The sequence below is a fragment of the Phocoena sinus genome, chromosome 16, assembly GCF_008692025.1.
Source record: "Phocoena sinus isolate mPhoSin1 chromosome 16, mPhoSin1.pri, whole genome shotgun sequence".
Taxonomy (NCBI): domain Eukaryota; kingdom Metazoa; phylum Chordata; class Mammalia; order Artiodactyla; family Phocoenidae; genus Phocoena; species Phocoena sinus.
Window position 1 is genome coordinate 14002001 of NC_045778.1, and position 19756 is coordinate 14021756.

At 44.9% G+C, this 19756-nt stretch overlaps 1 protein-coding gene across 1 annotated transcript in view; it reads right to left on the reverse strand.

Annotated features, from left to right (window-relative positions):
- Positions 1 to 95: 95 nt before the first annotated feature.
- The window catches only part of RHOBTB1 (Rho related BTB domain containing 1), a 67971-nt gene continuing 48310 nt past the window's right edge, over positions 96 to 19756 (reverse strand). The window contains 8 exon segments of the mRNA XM_032607986.1: positions 96 to 2292; positions 2835 to 2940; positions 5591 to 5679; positions 8403 to 8553; positions 14852 to 14884; positions 14886 to 14971; positions 16653 to 17592; positions 17595 to 17634. Of these exon segments, the coding sequence (XP_032463877.1) occupies positions 2123 to 2292; positions 2835 to 2940; positions 5591 to 5679; positions 8403 to 8553; positions 14852 to 14884; positions 14886 to 14971; positions 16653 to 17592; positions 17595 to 17634 (1615 nt within the window). The 3' untranslated portion in view covers positions 96 to 2122.

The window sequence follows — 19756 nt, forward strand, 5'->3', positions numbered from 1 at the left end:
ATCCAGCACCTTTAAAGTTTTGACAGTTTTTTTAAAAAGCAATGAAAATTACACACATGATAATGATGGTAGTCCTTAAAGAAAAACTGGAGGCATTTTATAGCTAAACAATTTTACTGGCTTTTCGTGAAATAAAAAACACAAAACAAACCACCATGGTTAAAAGGCCATAATCAGCGTTAACCAAATGAACCAGCCACTTGGTAACAGTAGCTGATAACAAACACTAGTGGATATTATTGCTTATACCCAGGTTCATTTATATGTCCATTACATTTTGGCAAGATTACAATCACATGGGAGCTTTGGTTGTATAAATTCCATTCTGACTACTCATTGAAAACTCAACTTCTACCATTTTATGATGGGATATATGCCGATTCTTCCTCTCATTCTGTCTCCTTTCTCCTTCCATTAATGACTTACAACCTACTGACCCAAAATTAAAGTAGAGGCATTTACAATCATCCCATCCTTCCCTACTCTACTGCCCCCTCCTTTGTCATGAGAGGGTGATAAAGGAGCCTCTTTATTGCTGGGCCTCTCCCAGCTTTTGAATCTGGTGTGTATCCCCTGCCAGTAATAAATGTCCATCTGTAATCTGGATAGATTTTCAAATATATTTGGCTGTCAACATTGGAGTTTGGATTCAACTGTCTCTTTTCCAACTTCTGAAAGCTAAAAAAAAAAATCAACAGCTTTTAGCATCAGTTAATTGACTTCCTGAAAGAATAAGTCCCAGCCTCCACCACACAACATCCCTTGACAGGTATGGAAGGAAGTGTGGCCTTAAAATGCTCTGCGTGAGTGCTGTAACATTTTAATTTACAGAGAAGCAGTGATTGACGGCCTCTCAAAACTCCCCTGCTCAGTACTTTCTATTTTAACACTGAAAACTCAGAATGACAAAGGGTCAGAACTAACTCACAATAGCACCGTTTCCTAGACTCTTGGAGTAAAATTCCCGTCTTCGTTGGAGAATGCAGTGACCCTAGACGACCCAGCCTCCAGCTTCGTGCCTTCACAGGCCCCGCTGAATTTCAGCAGGGGTGGGTGGTCTGCCTTGGTATACTTCTGCAGCAACGTGAGTTTTCCCTGGGAAGAGTTAAAAATATGGGTCTTACAAAGTGAAGTTGGCCGCAGGTGAGAGACCTGAGGAAGCCTGTTTCCAGTGGGGAGGTGTGACAAGCCTGCAGACGTTGGGACAGAGTCCGGGGACCCTTTCCCTTGCCCATCTCGATTCAAGTCAGTGGAGAATCTGCATGCAGAAACACGGCAAGATCAAGGAACACTGAGAGATGTACATCCTAATACAGCAATCCGAACACCAATGCTCTTACGGTATCTTCTGTATTCAGGTCCACCAGAGAGTTTGCCCTGGATAATGCTGGGATTTAATAAGCCCTTCTAATGATTATAAAGATTGTCCGTTAAGTCTAGATGTTTTATACAACAGAGGATGTGATATCACTGTATTTTACATGGCACATATAACCATACAATTACTAGCACTTACATGGCAAATATCGTAAATATTACACATTCTTGGAGTTGACTTTGTAATTATACCGATGCTATTCAGCAGAACACAGATGAAACACTCCCTAACTTGCACTTTGGGGAATTTCATTCCAACCCTTTACTTCACGACAGAAGGATAACCCTCTAAGTAATAACGCTTGGTGATCACATGGGCAAAGAGAATCACAGGGCGACTTCATGGTTAATGTGTGGCTTGTAAAATAAAGTTAATACACAGTATTTTCATTTACAAGAGACCATATAAAAATATTTTCCAATTTGGAATTCGAAACATGAGAGCTGGATTTTTTTTTTCCTTTGTATAAAAGAAATGAGATAATGGACTAAAGTTTTATTAAGCCTTCTAACAAAAAATGTACAAGTTTAAGGAATGCAGTGGGCGTCAACTTCCCTTTTTGTCCAGGCTCATGGATGGTGAGCTTGTGCTTTGATCCCAACAAAGATAAATGCATGAAAGTGGAGGAAGAGCAGTGCCTGCCACCTGAACTACACCTTATCTCTAACAGTAAGACCGACTTTACAGCAGTGCTTTGAAAAGTGGTATGTCAGATTTCTGCTTTTTTTTTTTTTCTCTTCTGCCTCAGGCGACCGCTGGAGATGAATTCCAGAAGCACCACTTTCGTCTCGAGTGATGTTTATTTAGTGCAATATCTTCCTTCTCTCTTTCCCTTTTCACACGCTGGTAGTGGTCTTCCTCCTTCAGGTACCACACGGGGGGCCAGCGGTGCCGCTCAAAGTATTCCTGGTTGTCTGGGGAAGGAAAGATGCAAATGATGATACCTGCTCTTCATTCATGGCTTCTCTGTGCTAGTAGGTTCTGTGTTTAGGCTTCTTATATATGATGATCGTGTGCTCATCTTAACTACCCAATGGGCAGGGACTGTGGGTAGGGCCAGTGGCAGACTGTGACACCAAAGTTTTGAGAGGTCGAGTCACTTGCCTAAAATCACACAGCTGGACACAGAGAGCCTGAAGCCAGGACCCCTTCATTTCAGAGCGTAAGCTCTCTCCCAAGCATGCCTCCCTGGACAAGGGCGAGCCAGCAATCTCTGCTCGCTCCACAGCAGGGCATCCTGACCGCCCCCTCCGCCCAGATCCCCCCGGCCGTGAAGTTCTCCAGAGACGATTTCCAACCTCCAATTCCTTGGGTCACGTCACGTGAATCTGTGACTACCGTACAAGGAATTCTCCATGAGCTGGGGGCTGCCCGCGTTCATTCTCGAGGGCAGTGAAGGTAAACCCTTCAGTCACAGGTGAGGGGAACTGGACAGATGGGGACCGCACGGCCTCACCTGCAGATTTCGATTTGATTTCCTTGCGGAACTTGGAACAAACACTGTTGTAGTTGGTGCAGATGTGGTGCAAACACCAGGCGGCCAACTGGTGGGCATTGTGAAACTGCAGGGAAGTGACCAAAAGGGGGTCAGACTCTTTTCTAAAGTGGGGCTACAAAGAAAGAAAAAGCCACGGGACGGGTCAAAGAAATAAAGGGCCCAGATGACTAATTCGGAAACCTCTTGTTTTGACTACAGGGTTTTGACTCTGCCCACGGTTCGGACGCCAGCCACGTGTAAGCGTTCGGCACACTCCTCCCCCCCCCACCCGCCCAGGGATATGTGCGCTAAAAATAATCACTGTATCAGATCAGGAGTCTAAAGTATGCCTTGCCCTCCTCTTCTCCCCTTCCACCTGCCCTCTAATGATAAGTGGCCGTGGCCTCTGGAAGGCACCAGACCACGGGAGAAAGCAGCGATGTCATCTCTGTTTAAGGAGCCTCGGCAACAGAATCCGCCGTGTTGCATGTCGAAGCTCAGGTGGCTGGGGCCAGAGATCTAAAACAGGAGCATGAAAGATCAGTGCAGGAGCACGCAGCATGTGTGCCTGTCCTCTACCTGTCCTCTGGTTACATAAGAAGAGCAGGCCGTGTGGGCGGGGACGGAGGGATCCAGACCCTCGATCCACCCTCTCCTTTCTGAGCAGATGCTTAGGACAGTGGCAGCTGAGGAAGCCGTGACTGCAAAACACCCGATGCTCAAAAATCCACAGTCCACTCCCCATTCCCTCCCCCAGTTTGGCAGGTCCCCCCATCCCTCACTCTTTCTGTCCAGGCCCCTTTCAGACAGCCATTCTGTTGTCTGTTGCTCTTGAAGTTTCTTTGAGCAGGTGAACCCCTGAAACCTACAGTGCGCTTCCTCCAGGGCCCCCGTCAGTGCCCTGAACAAGAGGCCAAGAGAAAAGCCAACGCCCTCAGAAACTAACTCAAGAAACTCTCTGCAGATCACAAGCCCAACATGACAGACAATTCTAGCAGGTGCTTCCAACTTCTCTTGATAACAGATTTCCTTCTGCAAGTCAGAGCAGAGCAGTGCAGTACTGGCGTTGGCTTGTACCTGCTTAAGAGCATCACGGGGGGCATCCCTTCTGTACTCTGAGCTCGGTGACTTCACGTTGTTAAAGTTGGCCAGGTAGGGGTATTTACACCCCAGAAACTGGAAGATGCAACAGATCAGGGTCCCACCTGTCCCCAGGCTGACTGTTAAATACTTACCCCTTGGGTTAGGGTCTAACAAATGAGCTAAGATGTGGGAGACTCTGTCCTAAACTCTTCCTGCCACGGCTTGTCAGAGCTTAGCAGGAATCATATTATTTCTTTGCAGGGTGTATGTGTGGGCGGGGTCGGGGGAGGGCAAGGGGTGGGAATACACAGCAAACAAATAGACACAACTGTAAATCATTACCTCAAGTGGGCTGGCCCTATATGAAGTTCTGGGTCATCTGATTGTTCTCGAGGAGGAATACTTACTGGAGAGGGCACAGGTCATAAGCTGTCCTCTAGGCCTGTTTCAAAACACCCCCAAATTCCCATTTGGACAGTGTTGATGGGGGCTTGCTGATTTGACTTGTGATTGATGTCTGTTCTCAGTTTTAACTGGAACCTCTGTGAGGTTGTTTTTCACATTGGATTTTAATAAGTTGTGCTTGTGTCTGTTTCCCTCAGTGGCCTAGGACGGCCCCAAGGGCAGAGAATCTACCGTGTTTGTATCTCCATGTCCTCTCGTCTAGGGTGGTGCCTGGTACAGGGGGAGAAAATAACAAATCCTTGTTGAATGTTAAGTCAGAGTGAGCAGGTTGCCGTGAAGTCCTGGTCCACCGTTTTCCCTTCTGAGAAATCTGGATTGAAACTACCTGACCTAAGACTTAGTAAACCAATTCCCTGAGAGAGGGAATGAAGAAAGCCAAACCTAATAGGCCACAGAAAAAACTAAAGAGTCTATTCTTAGTTCCTTCAGAGTGTAAACTCATTGCCAGTAAGTCTAGGCCAGGGACTAGATAACTCTGCATATGTGCCCTGTATTATGAGAGGGCTTCCTCTCTTTGGTGCTCTTTCTGGAACATTCTCTCCCACCTGATTCTCAAAATAATCTGTAAGGTTGACAGGGTGTGAATTACCATCCTTATTTCCTACAGATGAGGAAACTGAGGCAGAGTTTAGCTTTGTGCATTAAGTAAGTTATGTAGTGACAAAGCCGAGGCTGGATCTCAGACCCTCTATAGAGGAAGGGGGCAAGTGTGTATGGGGATTATGGAACCACAACGTCAACAGTAACAAGTACTGATGTAAAAAAAAACCCAGGAGAGCTGCAGTGAGACGTGAGGCATCCATCACTGGACTTCACGAAATTCTAGAAACTGTCTGATCTCGGCCAATCCGTGTTTGAGAATTCAAAGAAGGAGAGAGAATGCCTTCTCCTCCCATACCCTGAGTTGTTCTCCCACATGTGAAGCTGGTGCCTCGGGGCAGCGGGAGGGGGGCACAAGGGGGCTGGCGTGTGGGTGGGGTCCTTGTTGTTTTATTCAAACAAAGCCCAGCAGGGTGAACAGTGCATGAACCGTAAAACTCTCAGATCTTCTCGTTGCACACAGTGGGGGGCCTCTGTGACTCGGTGGTGACATCTTTATTTAGACAGATGCAACAGTGGAATGTTTCATCAGCGTTAAACCAACTGGTTGAACACACTGAAAAGGTGAAAGGCAAACTGCTACAAACCTGGGCCAATTCCAAATAAGAGAGCACTTCCCCATCGATGCCCACGCCACTCATGGCGGCCCTGGTCAGCTCCTGGACAGCGTGCTGCTCTGGGGAGGAGAGAGGGAGCGGGAGAAAGTTAGCGCCTGGAGGCCGTGGCCCGGGAGCAGCCACGAGGGGAGGAAGCACGGGTCACAGCTCCACGGGAACTGAACCCAGGGCCCACTCTGCCGCGCGCCTTTCAGCACGGGGAGTCCTGGTCTCCAGCCAGTGCACCAGCGACTCCGGGGATACTTGTTAGCCTTCTGAAATATCTAGAGTCCTCCAGACCTTCTCTGTCCAATATGGTAACTACTGGCCACCTGAGACTATTAAACTTAAATTAATAATTAAAAGTAAACCAAGTAAAAACTTCAGGTCCTCAGCCACGCAAGCCGCATTTCATGTGTCTTGGCCAATGCGGACATAGAAAGTTTCCATCACTGCACATAGTTCTGTTGGAGTGTGCTGCCCTGGACAGGCCAGTACCTGCCTAGACTCCTCTATTTTTTTTTTTTTTTTTGCGGTGCACGGGCCTCTCACTGTTATGGCCTCTCCCATTGCGGAACACAGGCTCCGGATGCGCAAGCTCAGCGGCCATGGCTCACGGGCCCAACCGCTCCGCGGCATGTGGGATCTTCCCGGTCCAGGGCTCGAACCCATGTCTCCTGCACTGGCAGGCGGATTCTTAACCACTGCGCCACCAGGGAAGTCCAGTCACTGGGTTTTAAATTTTAGGGAACTGCAATATTTCTTGATATTCATTTAACACTTTGCCTTGCAAGGCATTTTCACCCCAGAAAATGACTTTTAAACACTATGGTCTAAACACTCTATACTACACACCAAACACTATATAAAGGATTAAAGGAACCACCTTAGGAAGCTATTTACTAAATAATCATAACAGTTAATAATAGCATTTAATAAGAAAAGTAATCATACATAGAAGTCTATGGTTCACACAAGAAGGTTTCTTTGGGTCAGTTTCTTTCATGGAGAAATCAGTCCCATGTTTTCATCACCACACTTAATATTTAAGCAAAAATGGCACTACTTCAAGATTGATCCCAAACCTTGTTCAACAGATTTGCCTCCAAATTACTTTTGACTATTTAAAAAAATTCAATCTGTTTTCAAAGGACAAATACTTGTAAAAACTGGATAGTCAAATGGCTTGGGACTCTTACTTCTGAAAAAAAGAATTGCCCAATGCAGCCTCCTAGAGTTAGTATTTAAAAAGCAGCAATACTCATTTGAATCTATGACTTCAGGTATATTGGTTAAAAACCATTTAAAAAAATGAATAGCAATACTTCAACCATCTCTTGTTATCCAACTGGTGAAGATGAGAGGTAAGGAGAAAACTTTGATCTCCAGTTGGTTGAGTGTAGTAGAAACCTGGAATACAGAGAAGTAAATCTTTTCTCTAAAGACACTGGCAGAAAGTCAAGGGCAGATATGACTGGTTGGTTTGTTCATACATTCATTTTCATTTAATGATTCAACAGATCTTTACTGAGAACCTCATATGCTCAGGCACTTTTCTGCATGCAGGGGATAAGCCAGTGAGCAAAACAGGCACTATTCTGCTTTCACGGTTAACAGGAGTCAACTAAATGTAGCAATAAACACCCTTATTGCTAATCGAAACCTTTGGTGAATGAAGAACAAGGTTAAATTCAAGAAAAGAAATATTCGAAAGCGTGTATCTTATTTTGACCTGCTTTGGCTCACCAACTGAACAAATCTAGAAATGATACATAAGATTCTGTGAAGTTAAAGCTAGTCTCCCTTTTTCCCAAAATGGTCTTGACAATGTCAGAACATTTTCTAAAATAGCTTTAAGAAAACCACTTACATAACGCTTACTAGGTGCCAGACACTGTTCGTAAGGACTCTCTCTCTCTTTATATAATCTCTTAACTCATTTAATCTTCATAACTCTGTAGTAGAATATTATGATCCCCATTTTAAAGAGAGAGAAAGCTGAGACCCAGAGCAGTTAAATCAAGTAGGAAATCAGCCAGCCAGTAAACAGTGGAGCCAGGATTTGAACCCAGGCAATCTGGATCTGTAGCCTATGTTCTTAACCACTGCCTCCTACTGCCTCTTTCTTCCTTTTTTTTTTTTCGTGGCTGCGTTGGGTCTTCGTTGCTGCGCGCGGGCTTTCTCTAGTTGAGGCGAGCAGGGGCTACTCTTCGTTGCAGTGCGTGGGTTTGTCACTGTGGTGGCTTCTCTTGTTGCGGAGCACTGGCTCTAGGCGTGTGGGCTTCAGTAGTTGCAGCATGCAGGCTCAGTAGTTGCGGCACTCAGGCTTAGTTGCGCCGTGGCATGTGGGATCTTCCCGGACCAGGGATCGAACCCGTGTCCCCTGCACTGGCAGGCAGATTTTTAACCACCGGGTAAGTCCCCTGCCTCTTTCTTAGACACTGCGTCTGAACACATATTATGGGGATAAATGGACACAACAGCTTTATTTCCAGTTCTGTGGTCCACCCGCAAATGAGGCAGAGGGCATAGAGCATGGGCCTCAGGGGCAGGGGCCATGCATTACTCAGCTTTAAATGTGCATCAGCAGGACCTACTACAAAGTAGGTGCTTAAAAAATAGGTGCTGAATTGAACTGGGCTGTCTGATACATTTGATCCGTTCATATCACCCTGTACCAGACAGTCCTATATTGGGTGATAAAAAATAAATTTTTATTCCCTGGAAATCTTATTTTTGCTTAAATGCGATTTTGATAAATATGACAGTCAGACACCGCATGGCCCTGAGTCATCAGCCTTACCTGCAAGCGCAACCAAGTGTGGCAGGCAAAATCTGTTTGCCAAAGCAATTAGTTCCAGTGGGTCCAGGTCCAAGTTAGGTGACAACTGCTTGGTATAAAGATAATCCAGTACCGCCTGCATTGACATCTTGTTTATGTTCGGGAGATATACCTGAAATGTTATTTGAAAAGGTAAGTTCTGCTGAAGAAGGCAGTGGGCACATTTTCAGGCTCTACTGCTTGTAAATACCCCCACTGTGTGATTCCTTGTTAGTGAGTCTGGGACACCTTGCTTTGAGGCTGTGCAGAGAAGTCATTTACTATTTATGGCTTTAAACATAACCGTTCGATTTGTAGATGACAAAAAAGTGGGGCTGCCTGACATAGCCTGATTTGGAATTTTTAAATGGCTGTTTGGGCTTATATATCAGACAAATGGGCTGTAAATGTATGACATTATAGGCCCTCCTTGCCAAGTACCTTATAATACTCGGTTGTGGGGAAAGAAATCTCCTAGCAACATGACAGGTGTTGGGGGGAGCTGCAAACTGCACTGTTGCTGACACATGACAGAGCCCAGCTCTCTAAGATGTCAAAACAAAGGATGAGCAGCCACCCTAGTTGCCACAGTGACTGGCTTGATTCCAACCTTCTTTCACTAAATGCTAGCATGGAATCAACTCTATGTCAATAAAAAAAAATTTAAAAGTATATGTTAGCGTGACATACACACTATTTTTCCTATGGCATGGACATAGAACTACTGGAACATTATCAGGTGTCAGCAGATGCAGAGAATCCAGAGAAACCTGTGCTTGGGACATCTAGGGGAACGGCTGGGTATGGGGAATTGTTCCCTGGAGGATCCCCCTAATCTCCTTCCTGAGTACCTGTAGTTGTTGCCCGTATTCCTACATGCTAGAGTTTGCTGGGGAGCCAGGGACTGCCTGGGAAGTAGAGTTCTGAACGTCTGGGCCTGGATCAACAGGGATATACACGTCATAGCAGGTATTCTTCACTTTAGGTTTCTAACTCCACGAGACGTACCCTGGCAAAACACAGAATGGTGCCACTAGTGCTTGCTATTTGGAATGATGATAAGAATTAACCTAATAGAAGGCCTCCTATGCACAAAGTATTGTGGCTAATAAGCTTTCCACATGCATTATCTATTTTGATCCTTATATCCTCCTAGGAGGAAGAGACTATTATTTTTGCCATCTTACAGATAAAGGGACGGAGGGTTCAGGGAGGTTAAGTCAGCGCCCAGGGTCACAGAGCTAGGAGGCTGGGGCTGATATCTGAACCCAGGAAAATATGATTCTAAAGTCTACGTTCAGAACTGCTGTGTAGGACTGGAAACCCTTCATGGTAAGGAAGAAAGCTACACTACAGCACCTCATTTCACGTACAGTTTTAGAATTAGATTTCTAAGTTCAAAAGGATGAAGAGTCATACACTTCTGAATTCTGGTACTTAAAAACCTCTCTACACAGCACAGAAAAATATATATCTAAATATGATTACATTTATGAATTATATATGACATCTGTATATTATATATGATTACATCTATACTATAATCTCTCTCCATATATTTGTATGTATGTGTGTATATGTATATATATATATATATATATATATATATATATATATATATATATACACACACACACACACACATAAAATGCCTCCACAATCGACAAGGGCCTTGTGGCCATTGCAGTCTTCTAGTGGTGTGGTTGCAGAACTGTTTAAGTTATAGCAACCATCTACATAATTTTTCTGCATAGACACCAGCCACTTCAGAGAGGGAATATCCTTTCAGACAGTTGGAGTTTCCCTAAGTGTATGAAAGGGAGGGCCCAGAAAAATCCCTAGAAATATTAAGAGAATCACTCCCTCCCCTCTCAGAGCGAAAACAATTATGATTCTATTAATAAGCTGCATGGGTTACTACCATCAATGACTTGACAAGTGTGATCATTTCAAGTTTCTAGCACAACCTCTACAATAAATAAACCTGGCAAGTAGAAACTATTACTTATATCATTTTGAATAAACGAAGCTGTTGTATTGTAATTTCTATTCCAGTGAATCTAACACTGGTTATATTTGTGTGTATATATGTTTATGTACACATGCGTTTATCTTATACAGACACGGAACTTATGGCAAATATGGCAAATGACATATGGCAAAATTTCATTCTCTAGAATGGTGCTTGGATTAGTACACCTTTTAGATAACTGAGGTTAATTAACTTGTGAAACTTTAAAATTTGGGCCAAGTAAAAATATATACATTTTACAAAGTGCTAAGTGCTCTAAAGTGTTAGTGATAATAAATATAAAAAAGTCCCAGAGCTTCCTATGAGCACCTGTTCTCTCAGGGATGGGGATGTCTGCTGTTTCTGAAAATAATGGCTTGGAGGACAGGGCAAGAGGCTGGGGCAGGCCCAGAGATGTGTTGCTAAAATGCTCTGTGACCTTTGACAAATCACACCTCTCTGAACCTCAGTTCCTCATCCGTGACATGGGAGAGGTTTGGAATAGATGACATCTAAAGCTTCTCTTCACTGAGATTACGGATTTTGAAGACACCCAGATGACTTTAGCAATTTTTTGCTAAGAGTGTGTTTTAAGTCATGCAAAATGGACATCCTAAATGGAAGGAAGTTGTTTCTGGCGGCCGGAGATGACAGTGGATTCCAGCAAGCAGCCCTGGCCCAACACTTCCACTGTCTTCAGAGCATTCTGACATCTGTAATCATCCATGACCTACTGTTTCCTTCTTGCTTAATATAACATTAACATTTTTTTTTAAAGCAATGGCTCTTTTGGGCAAATAATGTTAGGGACCCTCAGAAGTAACCAGCAAATGAGAAAAAACGAAAACACTTTCGGAACACGCATTCTTTCCCCCTCAATGCTGATTCTCTTTAAAAGGCTGTTTCTGTGATTTCAACATTTATAATGAACTGAATAGCAACAGGGCGACCGTTTTATAGAACTTTAAAAAATAATAGAAATACCAAGAAATGAATGAAAAATGTTGTGCCCTACCTGCTGAATGTAGCTTTAAAAAATATAAGAATATAATGCTACCCTAAACAACGACCCATATTCCAGTTTAGTTGGTTTAAAATTTTAATTGCGAAGATCGGCTCAGACTATCAGGCTTCTAATTAGAGATGGTCTCATAGAGAATGAGAGAGTATTCTAGATCCAGAGCATTGCTTCCTACAAGCCGGCCATGCATTTTTAATGAACCACTTGCTGAGTACCTCTGGGGAGAAAAGTATGCTTACTGCTACATTAAAAGTAATGAGAAAAACAGAAGTAAATTACAGTGTCTTCTAAATATTAAATGACAAAAAAGTTAAAGGAACATCAGTGGGCATATTTTATTCCTTTCTGGATATGCATGTGAATTCTATTAATGCAAAAAAACAAAAAAGAGGCTGGATTTTGTGGAGGATTTTCAGAAGACAAAGAGTTAAAAGGTGGCCTAGAAAGAAAAGGCCCATGTGAATACGCACCTCAATTAACCATCAAGCATTTATTGAGCCTTTAACCAAATGCCTCTTCTTACCCCCATAACCATCTCTACTACACTTCCCTAGTTTAGGAAGGGAACTGGGGGCTTGTTACCTGAAGGCTTTTGGGGGACAAAGATCTTGAGCTCCTCGTGGAAACAATTTAACAAGAATCCTCCAGGATAATAGTCACTGACACTCCTTGAGCCTTTGCATGTTCTAGGCACCAAACCTGATGCTTTACACACGTATCCTCATGCCTTACCTGCCCTTCGAGAAAGGTTCTCTTGTGGTCCCCGTTTTAGAGATGAGGACACAGGTCTAAGAGGGTCAGACTCTTGCCCAAGGTCAAGCTGAGACTAGAGTTCATAACTATGTACTATTTCCAGGGTAGACTATTTCCAGTCTACCCTGGAAATCACGAGAAAGGGCGGGAAAGGCTGGACATATCCACAGCTCATGCCATCTTCGTATACGAGGTGCCCTGGCACAGACCTTCAGTGCTTGTTTCCATGGCCTTTGTCTCTTGAGCTGGGTTGAATCTCTACATCCCTATCAGGCTCAGCTGCAGTTCTCAATGGTGAGTGACCTAGTCCTTGGGGGTGGGGGGGCAGGGTGAAGCTAAACAGGTGTCATCCCTGGGAGAGGATGTGGCGCCGCATACGCGTGTGGTTCACATCGGCTGCCAAGTTTTTGTTTGGTCACCTCTCCCGCACATTTTAATCTGGACACAATTACAGTCCATTCTGGGAAGGGATAAAAGGGGATTAGCATTTGTGAGGTCAGCTCATGACAGTGTCCCTTCGTGGGACAATGGGCTCCTGACCTCGACCAACTTCTCTCTGCTGGGTGAAGAGCAGGCTATCTGCGGCACTCCTGGCACACACTTCAGAGAGCTGGAAAAAGAAGGGAAGCGAGCCTCTGGACTCTTTATCTCAGGAGATTACTGAAGTCGGCGACGTGCCAGTTGGATGAGGTTTTATGAATTGGTGGCTTCCCCCAATTTTCTTGGAAGTGAGAGGGAAGGAATATCATCAACGCTACCGGCATCCAAATAGGACTGAGGTCATCTTGCATTTAGTGCTCACGACGTGCTCTGCAAGTATCAACTGTCACACCTCACAACCACATTACGGGTTACGATCGCCTTTTTCCAGATGGGGAGGCTGGAGCCCAGCAAGGTGGTCACTTGCCCAAGGCCACTCAGCTTTTTACGTAGGGGAGTTGGGGGATCTGAGCCTCAAGCCCTTTCTTCACTGGGTGGCCTCTACCAGCTGCTGTCATCTCAGTAACGATGCTCCCAAACACCTTTGATGGCCCAGGAAACACTACATTTAGCTACAGGTAAGGACCTCCTGGTTTACAAAGGCTGGCAGACACCAGAAGAGGCCATCAGGATAATTCTAACATCTTTTCCCCCAACAGCAGACAGTCTTTGGCTGGGGGTTGGTTTAGGAGCAGCTATAGTTTTTTCTGGAAGCAGAAGGGTGGCCTAGTGACAGCTGGCCATCCTGGCTTGTGATTCTAGGATTCTGTTTCCCTACTTGGGGATGCAAATGCGAGCGTCTGGGTCACAAAGGGAGTGCTCGGATTTCTGGTGTGAGCGCCCCCCCCTTGGAAAAGTTAGCTATTGTTTTCTGTATTTCTGTTAAAAGTTTGGAGAGATGCTGAGATAAACATAACAAGCCTCTTAGGACAATAAGCTTGTGTCCCCATGTTTTATTTTTTCTTAAAAAAGATGGTTAAGAAATACCTGCAAAACTCGACAGAAAAAATGCCTACCTCTAGACTAAAGTTAGAAACGCTTGAAGGGAATTTTTCTGTCTTTTCCAACAGTTCGTAAAAAGGTGGAGATACAGGGTCTCCAAGATACTGCTTGCTCTGCTGTAAGAATATCCCTCTTTTGGAGATAGGGCCAGCGTTTGACAGGTTACCCAGTGGCTTCTACTAGATGTAACAAGCACTCCAAGAGGCCTTTCAGAGGAGTCACCCTTTGCTCCATTACTGTTTCCCTAGAGTTGACACACTCTAGAGTTGAGACAGATCAGGGCGCAGCCTCGGAGAGTTGCAGCTCCAGGCACCTTGAGCGTGACCTAGTGCATCCCCCGGTCTGCGGATGAGGAGACCGAGGCACAGGAGGTGGCTTTTTTAAGATTCCCCCGTCTGTTACTAGCAGAGCTGAGCCCAGGACATAAGTGACTAAAGACACTTTTCAGTCTCCACCTTCTGGAAGACGGTCTGCCCTGCTTCGATGTGATTTTGAGAGTACCCTGCCTGGTGACATTTGTTAAAAAATATAGCTGAGCATGTTTTCAGGGACAAGGAGAGCTGTGAGGATGGAAGGATACAGGAGCACATAGGGGCTCACACAGAACAAGTGAGCGACAGACAACAGCTCCTCATAACTGCAGAATTAGGAAGACAGTGAAGGGGCTTCCCTGGTGGCACAGTGGTTGAGAGTCCACCTGCCGATGTGGGGGACACGGGTTTGTGCCCTGGTCTGGGAAGATCCCACGTGCCGCGGAGCGGCTGGGCCCGTGAGCCATGGCCGCTGAGCCTGCGTGTCCGGAGTCTGTGCTCCGCAACGGGAGAGGCCACAGCGGTGAGAGGCCCACATACCGCAAAAAAAAAAGACGACGGTGACGTGACACTGAAGCACTGCCTAAAAAACTATTCCGGATTTCCCTGGCGGTCCAGTGGTTAGGACTCCAGTCTTCCACTGCAGGGGACCACGTTTGATCTCTGGTCGGGGAAGTTCTGCGTGCCCGGCAGTGTGGCCAAAAAAAAAAAAAAAATTACAAAACAAACAAACAAACCTATTCCAAGTTAGCAGTTAAAGAATCGAAGTCCTCTGGCCAGTTAAACACTTCCTAACATAAATACACATGCACATTCATAAAGATGCCGCTTGGGCTTTTCGGAAGGCACCTACCTCACTGTTGGCGCTTTCGACGAACGACCCCCCCGAACATGGCAGCCATCCACTTGCAGCTGCAGATCAGCAGTGGTTTGTGGGCACTGATGGCTCCATCGTCCAACTTAAATGTCACATCTGCCCAAGGATGGAGGAAGCACAAGCGTGAGCCAACCTCCCCGAGAAACTTCCACCCACGCGCCTCAGCCTACATCTCTCGTCTTCTCTCCTCCATACCTTGAAGCACTGATGTCGTGTCCACCCCTCCCCAACCTCCCCGGCACTCCCCGACCCCCCGCCTTGGGCACACCCAATTCTCACCGTGTCCTCCGAGGATTAAGGAGTAAGCAGTTAAAATTACACAAAGGGTCACAACACAAATTCTCTGAACCATAAAGTAACGTAAAGGAGAGGAATATTCTTTCAGCCTTATTTTGAAAAAATTTCAAACATAGAGAAACAGTGGCAAGAATAGTACGACGACAACTTGCTTTTCACATGCTTAACATTTTGTCATGTTTGCCTTAGCTCTCTATATATTTATATATTTTACATTTATGTAGACATATTTTAACAGCGTGATACTTCTAACTACTTTATTAAGAAAGAATTTTCTAAAAATAACATTCTCCTAACCATTATTATTTTTAAGAAAATTAGGAATAATTCCCTAATATCATCCATTATCTAGTTCATATTCAAATTTTTCTAATTACCCCCAATTGTATTTTATAGGTTTTTTTTTTTTTTTTAAACAGAATCCAATTGAAGCTCCCACACTGTATTTGGTTAATATAACTCTGTAGTAAGAAAAGGAGATTTATCACGTTCACTTAAGGTCTATTGTTGACTTTACTGTGGGTTTGTGACATTTCATTAAACTTTCACGACTGCTTCTGTACCATGACCGTCAATGTCTGGAGTAAATATTACGGCAAAGCTTTCAAAATTAATGAACAGATTCAGCTACCCCCTATTACACGTATATTACTATGACAGGCATTATGAAAGAGAAGAATACACGTACCCCTATAAATAGAAGTCAGGAAGTCAAAGTTTTACAATGAAACATACACAGAGAGGACAATTACAGAACAAAAACGGCACAAGCCTGTAAGATAGGACAAGCATGGGCCAGTCGCCCATCTTGGATACAGACCACCAGGGTGCTTAAGCAATTACATAAGGGCGCTGTGGGCAGCCCTCAGCACAGTTATCAAAGACAACGAAGGGGCAAGAAGGATACAGATGAGCAGGGTAAAGGAGGGTGAGAAGTGAAAGGAGAGGGATTAGAGACAGATGAGGCTTTCCGGATGGGAATGCAGAGGGTCACCGAAATGGCCTCAAGGATTTCATGGCCTGGGGAACAAAGGCCACTGATTTTTGTCATGGGTGCGTGCCGGAGGGTCAAAACAGACTTGATCAGGGAAGGAATCCTGAAGGGCGGTTGTGAGCATCAAACCGACTGGCTGAGGCTCGGGGGTAGCTCGACCTACCCTTGAGGAGCGCTGTGACAGCACGGGGCCTTTAGGGGGCAGCTTGCGTTCAAATCCTGGCTGAGTCATTTACAACCTGTATAACCGTGGGCCAGTTACCTAACCTCTCTGTCCCTCCGTTTCCCCATCTGCAAAACGGAGATCATCACATTTAACCCTCAAGTCTGTGAGAATGAAATAAGTAAAATACGTGGAACTTGGGTACGTGGGGGAAGAGTACTTAGGTACGCTAGTGATGGTTACCCTTCCCCTCCTCGTGTCTGGCTAACGTTTGATCAAAGGCAACCAGAGGTATTGATGACTTTGCCATTGGACCCGCTCACCTGAGAATGTCCCCTTGCTGAGACACTCTTTTATCCGGTTGGCTTTCCGGTACGTGAACGCTTTCGTAATCTCCTGGTTCATGAAGGCTTCCTTGTTCATGATGTTCTCCACCATCATCCGCAAATCAAACATCTCTAGGACCTCTGCTATCTGAGCCAGGCCCACCAGATCCCTTTCCTTTTCATCCAGTTGCCCCGTATAGAGAAACTGGAGCAGGGTCCGGAAAGGGCCTGGCTGGACGGATGGGTCCATCCTGACCACAGTCATGGGGCCCACCCGCTTCGAAATGGGGTTGACCTGCATCTCCTTGTGCATGGCAACAAAGCCCTTACTCCAGCCTGACAGGGTCTGTGTCTCTGCCGCTGAGCCCTCGGCCTCCAGCCCCGGGGTCTCCTGCTGGGACAGGTTCTGGCTTGAGGACGTCCACTGATCGGCCTGAGGTGTCCTTGGGGTGCCCTCCTCCCTTTCCTCGTCTGGATCAAGACTCAGGGGCCGCCCCTGGAAATCCCTGCTCTGCTTCTCTTGCTCACAAGCTCCTTCGCTCCAGTGGGGGGTTTCTTCACATTCCATTAAAAAGAGATCATAAAATTTGGAAGAGGAGGTAGCAAGGTAAATCCGGTGTGCAAAGATCCGCTCCTGGTCCTGGAGGATGAACAGGACGTCAGCGCACAGAGGATTGTCCAGTAAACAGGCGGCTTCGTTCGTCCCTGTGGAGGGACATTCTGGAACTTTGATTACCGGTGGAGGGGCTTTTGGAGGTAGGAATGGTGCCTGAAGTAAAGGTTTCTGGACTTTCTTTAGGTGGGATTTCCAGAACTGCAGGTGCCGGCGGGAAATGAGGGCGGCTCGGATTGCATTGTCAAATACATCCTTGATTCCAAACTGGTCAAATACGCTTGTTTCGTAGTAGGGTATGCCCAGTTCCTTTGCAAACCTCTCGGGCCTTTTTCTGGGGGCAAAATATCCCCTCTCTTTATGGGCCTGAAATAGAATACTTTACAAATTAGCATCAGTCTTATTTCAGGAAAGAAAATAGTAACCAGGGCCTATCTAAGCACCTAAATGGATTATACATTTAAAATCCTATTCAGGCTTTTAACCAGACTCTTGAAAAATCTACCAACCTTAAGACTTGCAAATATAAAGGACTTATGACTGCAGGAAAAAAAAAAAAGTGCTTCTGGTAGTAACAACAATAACTCAAGTATCAGCCATTTGCTAGCTATGTGATCCTGGACAAAGTTACTTAACCTCTTTAAGCCTTGGTTTTCCCATCTGTAAAATAGGAAGAATAATAGGGAGTACTTGCATCTTAAAGGACGATTGGAAGGTTTAAATGAGATATTTGCCCAGCATAGCACCTGTTCCATAGTAAGTGCTTGATACATGTTAGCTGTTACCACCATTGCCACCATCATCGGCATCATTTTCATTATTATCCCCTTATGCTTACATTTTGCTGTATACCTTAAAAATCAATCCATAGTCATTTTCTCACTTGAGCCTCACAGCAACTCTATGGGTATTATATTTGTTCTACATTCTGAAGAAACTGAGGCAGAGAGTTTAAAGGGTTTGCCTAAGGTCACATTTGCAAGTTGCTGAGAGACCTTTCCTAAGCAATGAGAGTCTAGAACTCCCTGGTTCTAGATCAAACGGTCCATGTCCGACAGCTCATTAAGTCTCCTCTATTAGGTTTGTGAGTCTTATTTCATATCTCACCGCTTCTCTTTACTTCCACACCCTTCAGTCAGGCCCTCATCATCTTTTGCCTGGACTAGTACATGAGCCCCTGGACTCATCTTTCTTCAGATTCTCCACATTTTCTCTCACAGTGCTTACTGTTGCACGAAAATTCCTCACATAATACAAGTATGACTTAGCCGCAGTTCTTTAAAAAAAACTTCCTCTGGTTCCACAGAGCCCATGGAATAAAGTCTACACCCTTTAGACTGGCACACAAGGCCCGCTTACAATCTAATCAAAACCCAGGAAGCCAAATGTCTGGAAGCAGTACTGGCAGATGAGTGCTGTAATTACGGCATAACCGTGGTCAAGACACAGATGGATTCCAGAACGTAGGCAAGATGGGATCTGTCGTTATACTCTTCACACACACATCCTTGGTTCTGAGACACACTCTTAGGAGATGATCTTCCTAAATAAATACTTGGCTTACGAGACCAAGGGTGATGTGTGTGACAGGCACCGGCCTTAGGAACAATAAGAATACTGGGTAGAATTTGGATTTGAGGACCTAGATGGAAAACTGCAGCTTGTTGTAAAGGCGGAAGGGAAGTGCAGAGAGGGAGAAGGGTTAACTTCATCACACTGATGAATCTCTTTAAGGCTTAGCTCAGATGCCACCTCCTTCATCAAATCTCAGAACTGTCTATGGAAAGGACTGTCCCCTGGAGCTCTGTAACTCTCCTCCAGGCCTCCGCACATCCACGGTGTGAGGCCCAACTATCCTAACCTTTGAAACAGAAAGTTCCGGGGCCAGGGGCTAATCTCTCATTTGCCCGGAGTCCTCTTTCCCTCTACGTGGCTTATGCTATTCAATTCCTAGTCCATGCATTTAAGAATAGAAGGAACATGAATTGTTTTCAGAACATTCATCCAAGACATACCTAGAACATCAGAAATTATCTCAACAAAGTACCATTTGCTTTTGCTGTGAGCGCATAAAAACTTGTATCTGTGTAAAATTTTCTAACGACCCTATTAAGGCAAGTACCTGCCTGGAAGGAAGGTATTAATATCAACATTTTGGGAAAAGCTATGCTCACCAGCAAAAAACGGAGTTAAGCATAAAACGTATAAAATTATTTTTTAAAAGAGAATATTGAAGGAGCACAACTTTTGGAAAAACTCTTATTCCATGTCCCTGCCACCAAGATCGGTATCCACATTTTATACAGACTGAAACAAACTCTCCTTCAAGCTGTATTTTAAACCTGTGACGCTCTAAACATATCACCGCTAGAGCCATTTGAAAAGCAGTGTTGCAGTTTTGCAACCATTGGTCTATATAATTTTTTAAAACTTGACACTGCCAACTTGGGAATGAAATACTCTCAGAGGTTGGATGGAGGAAAATGAG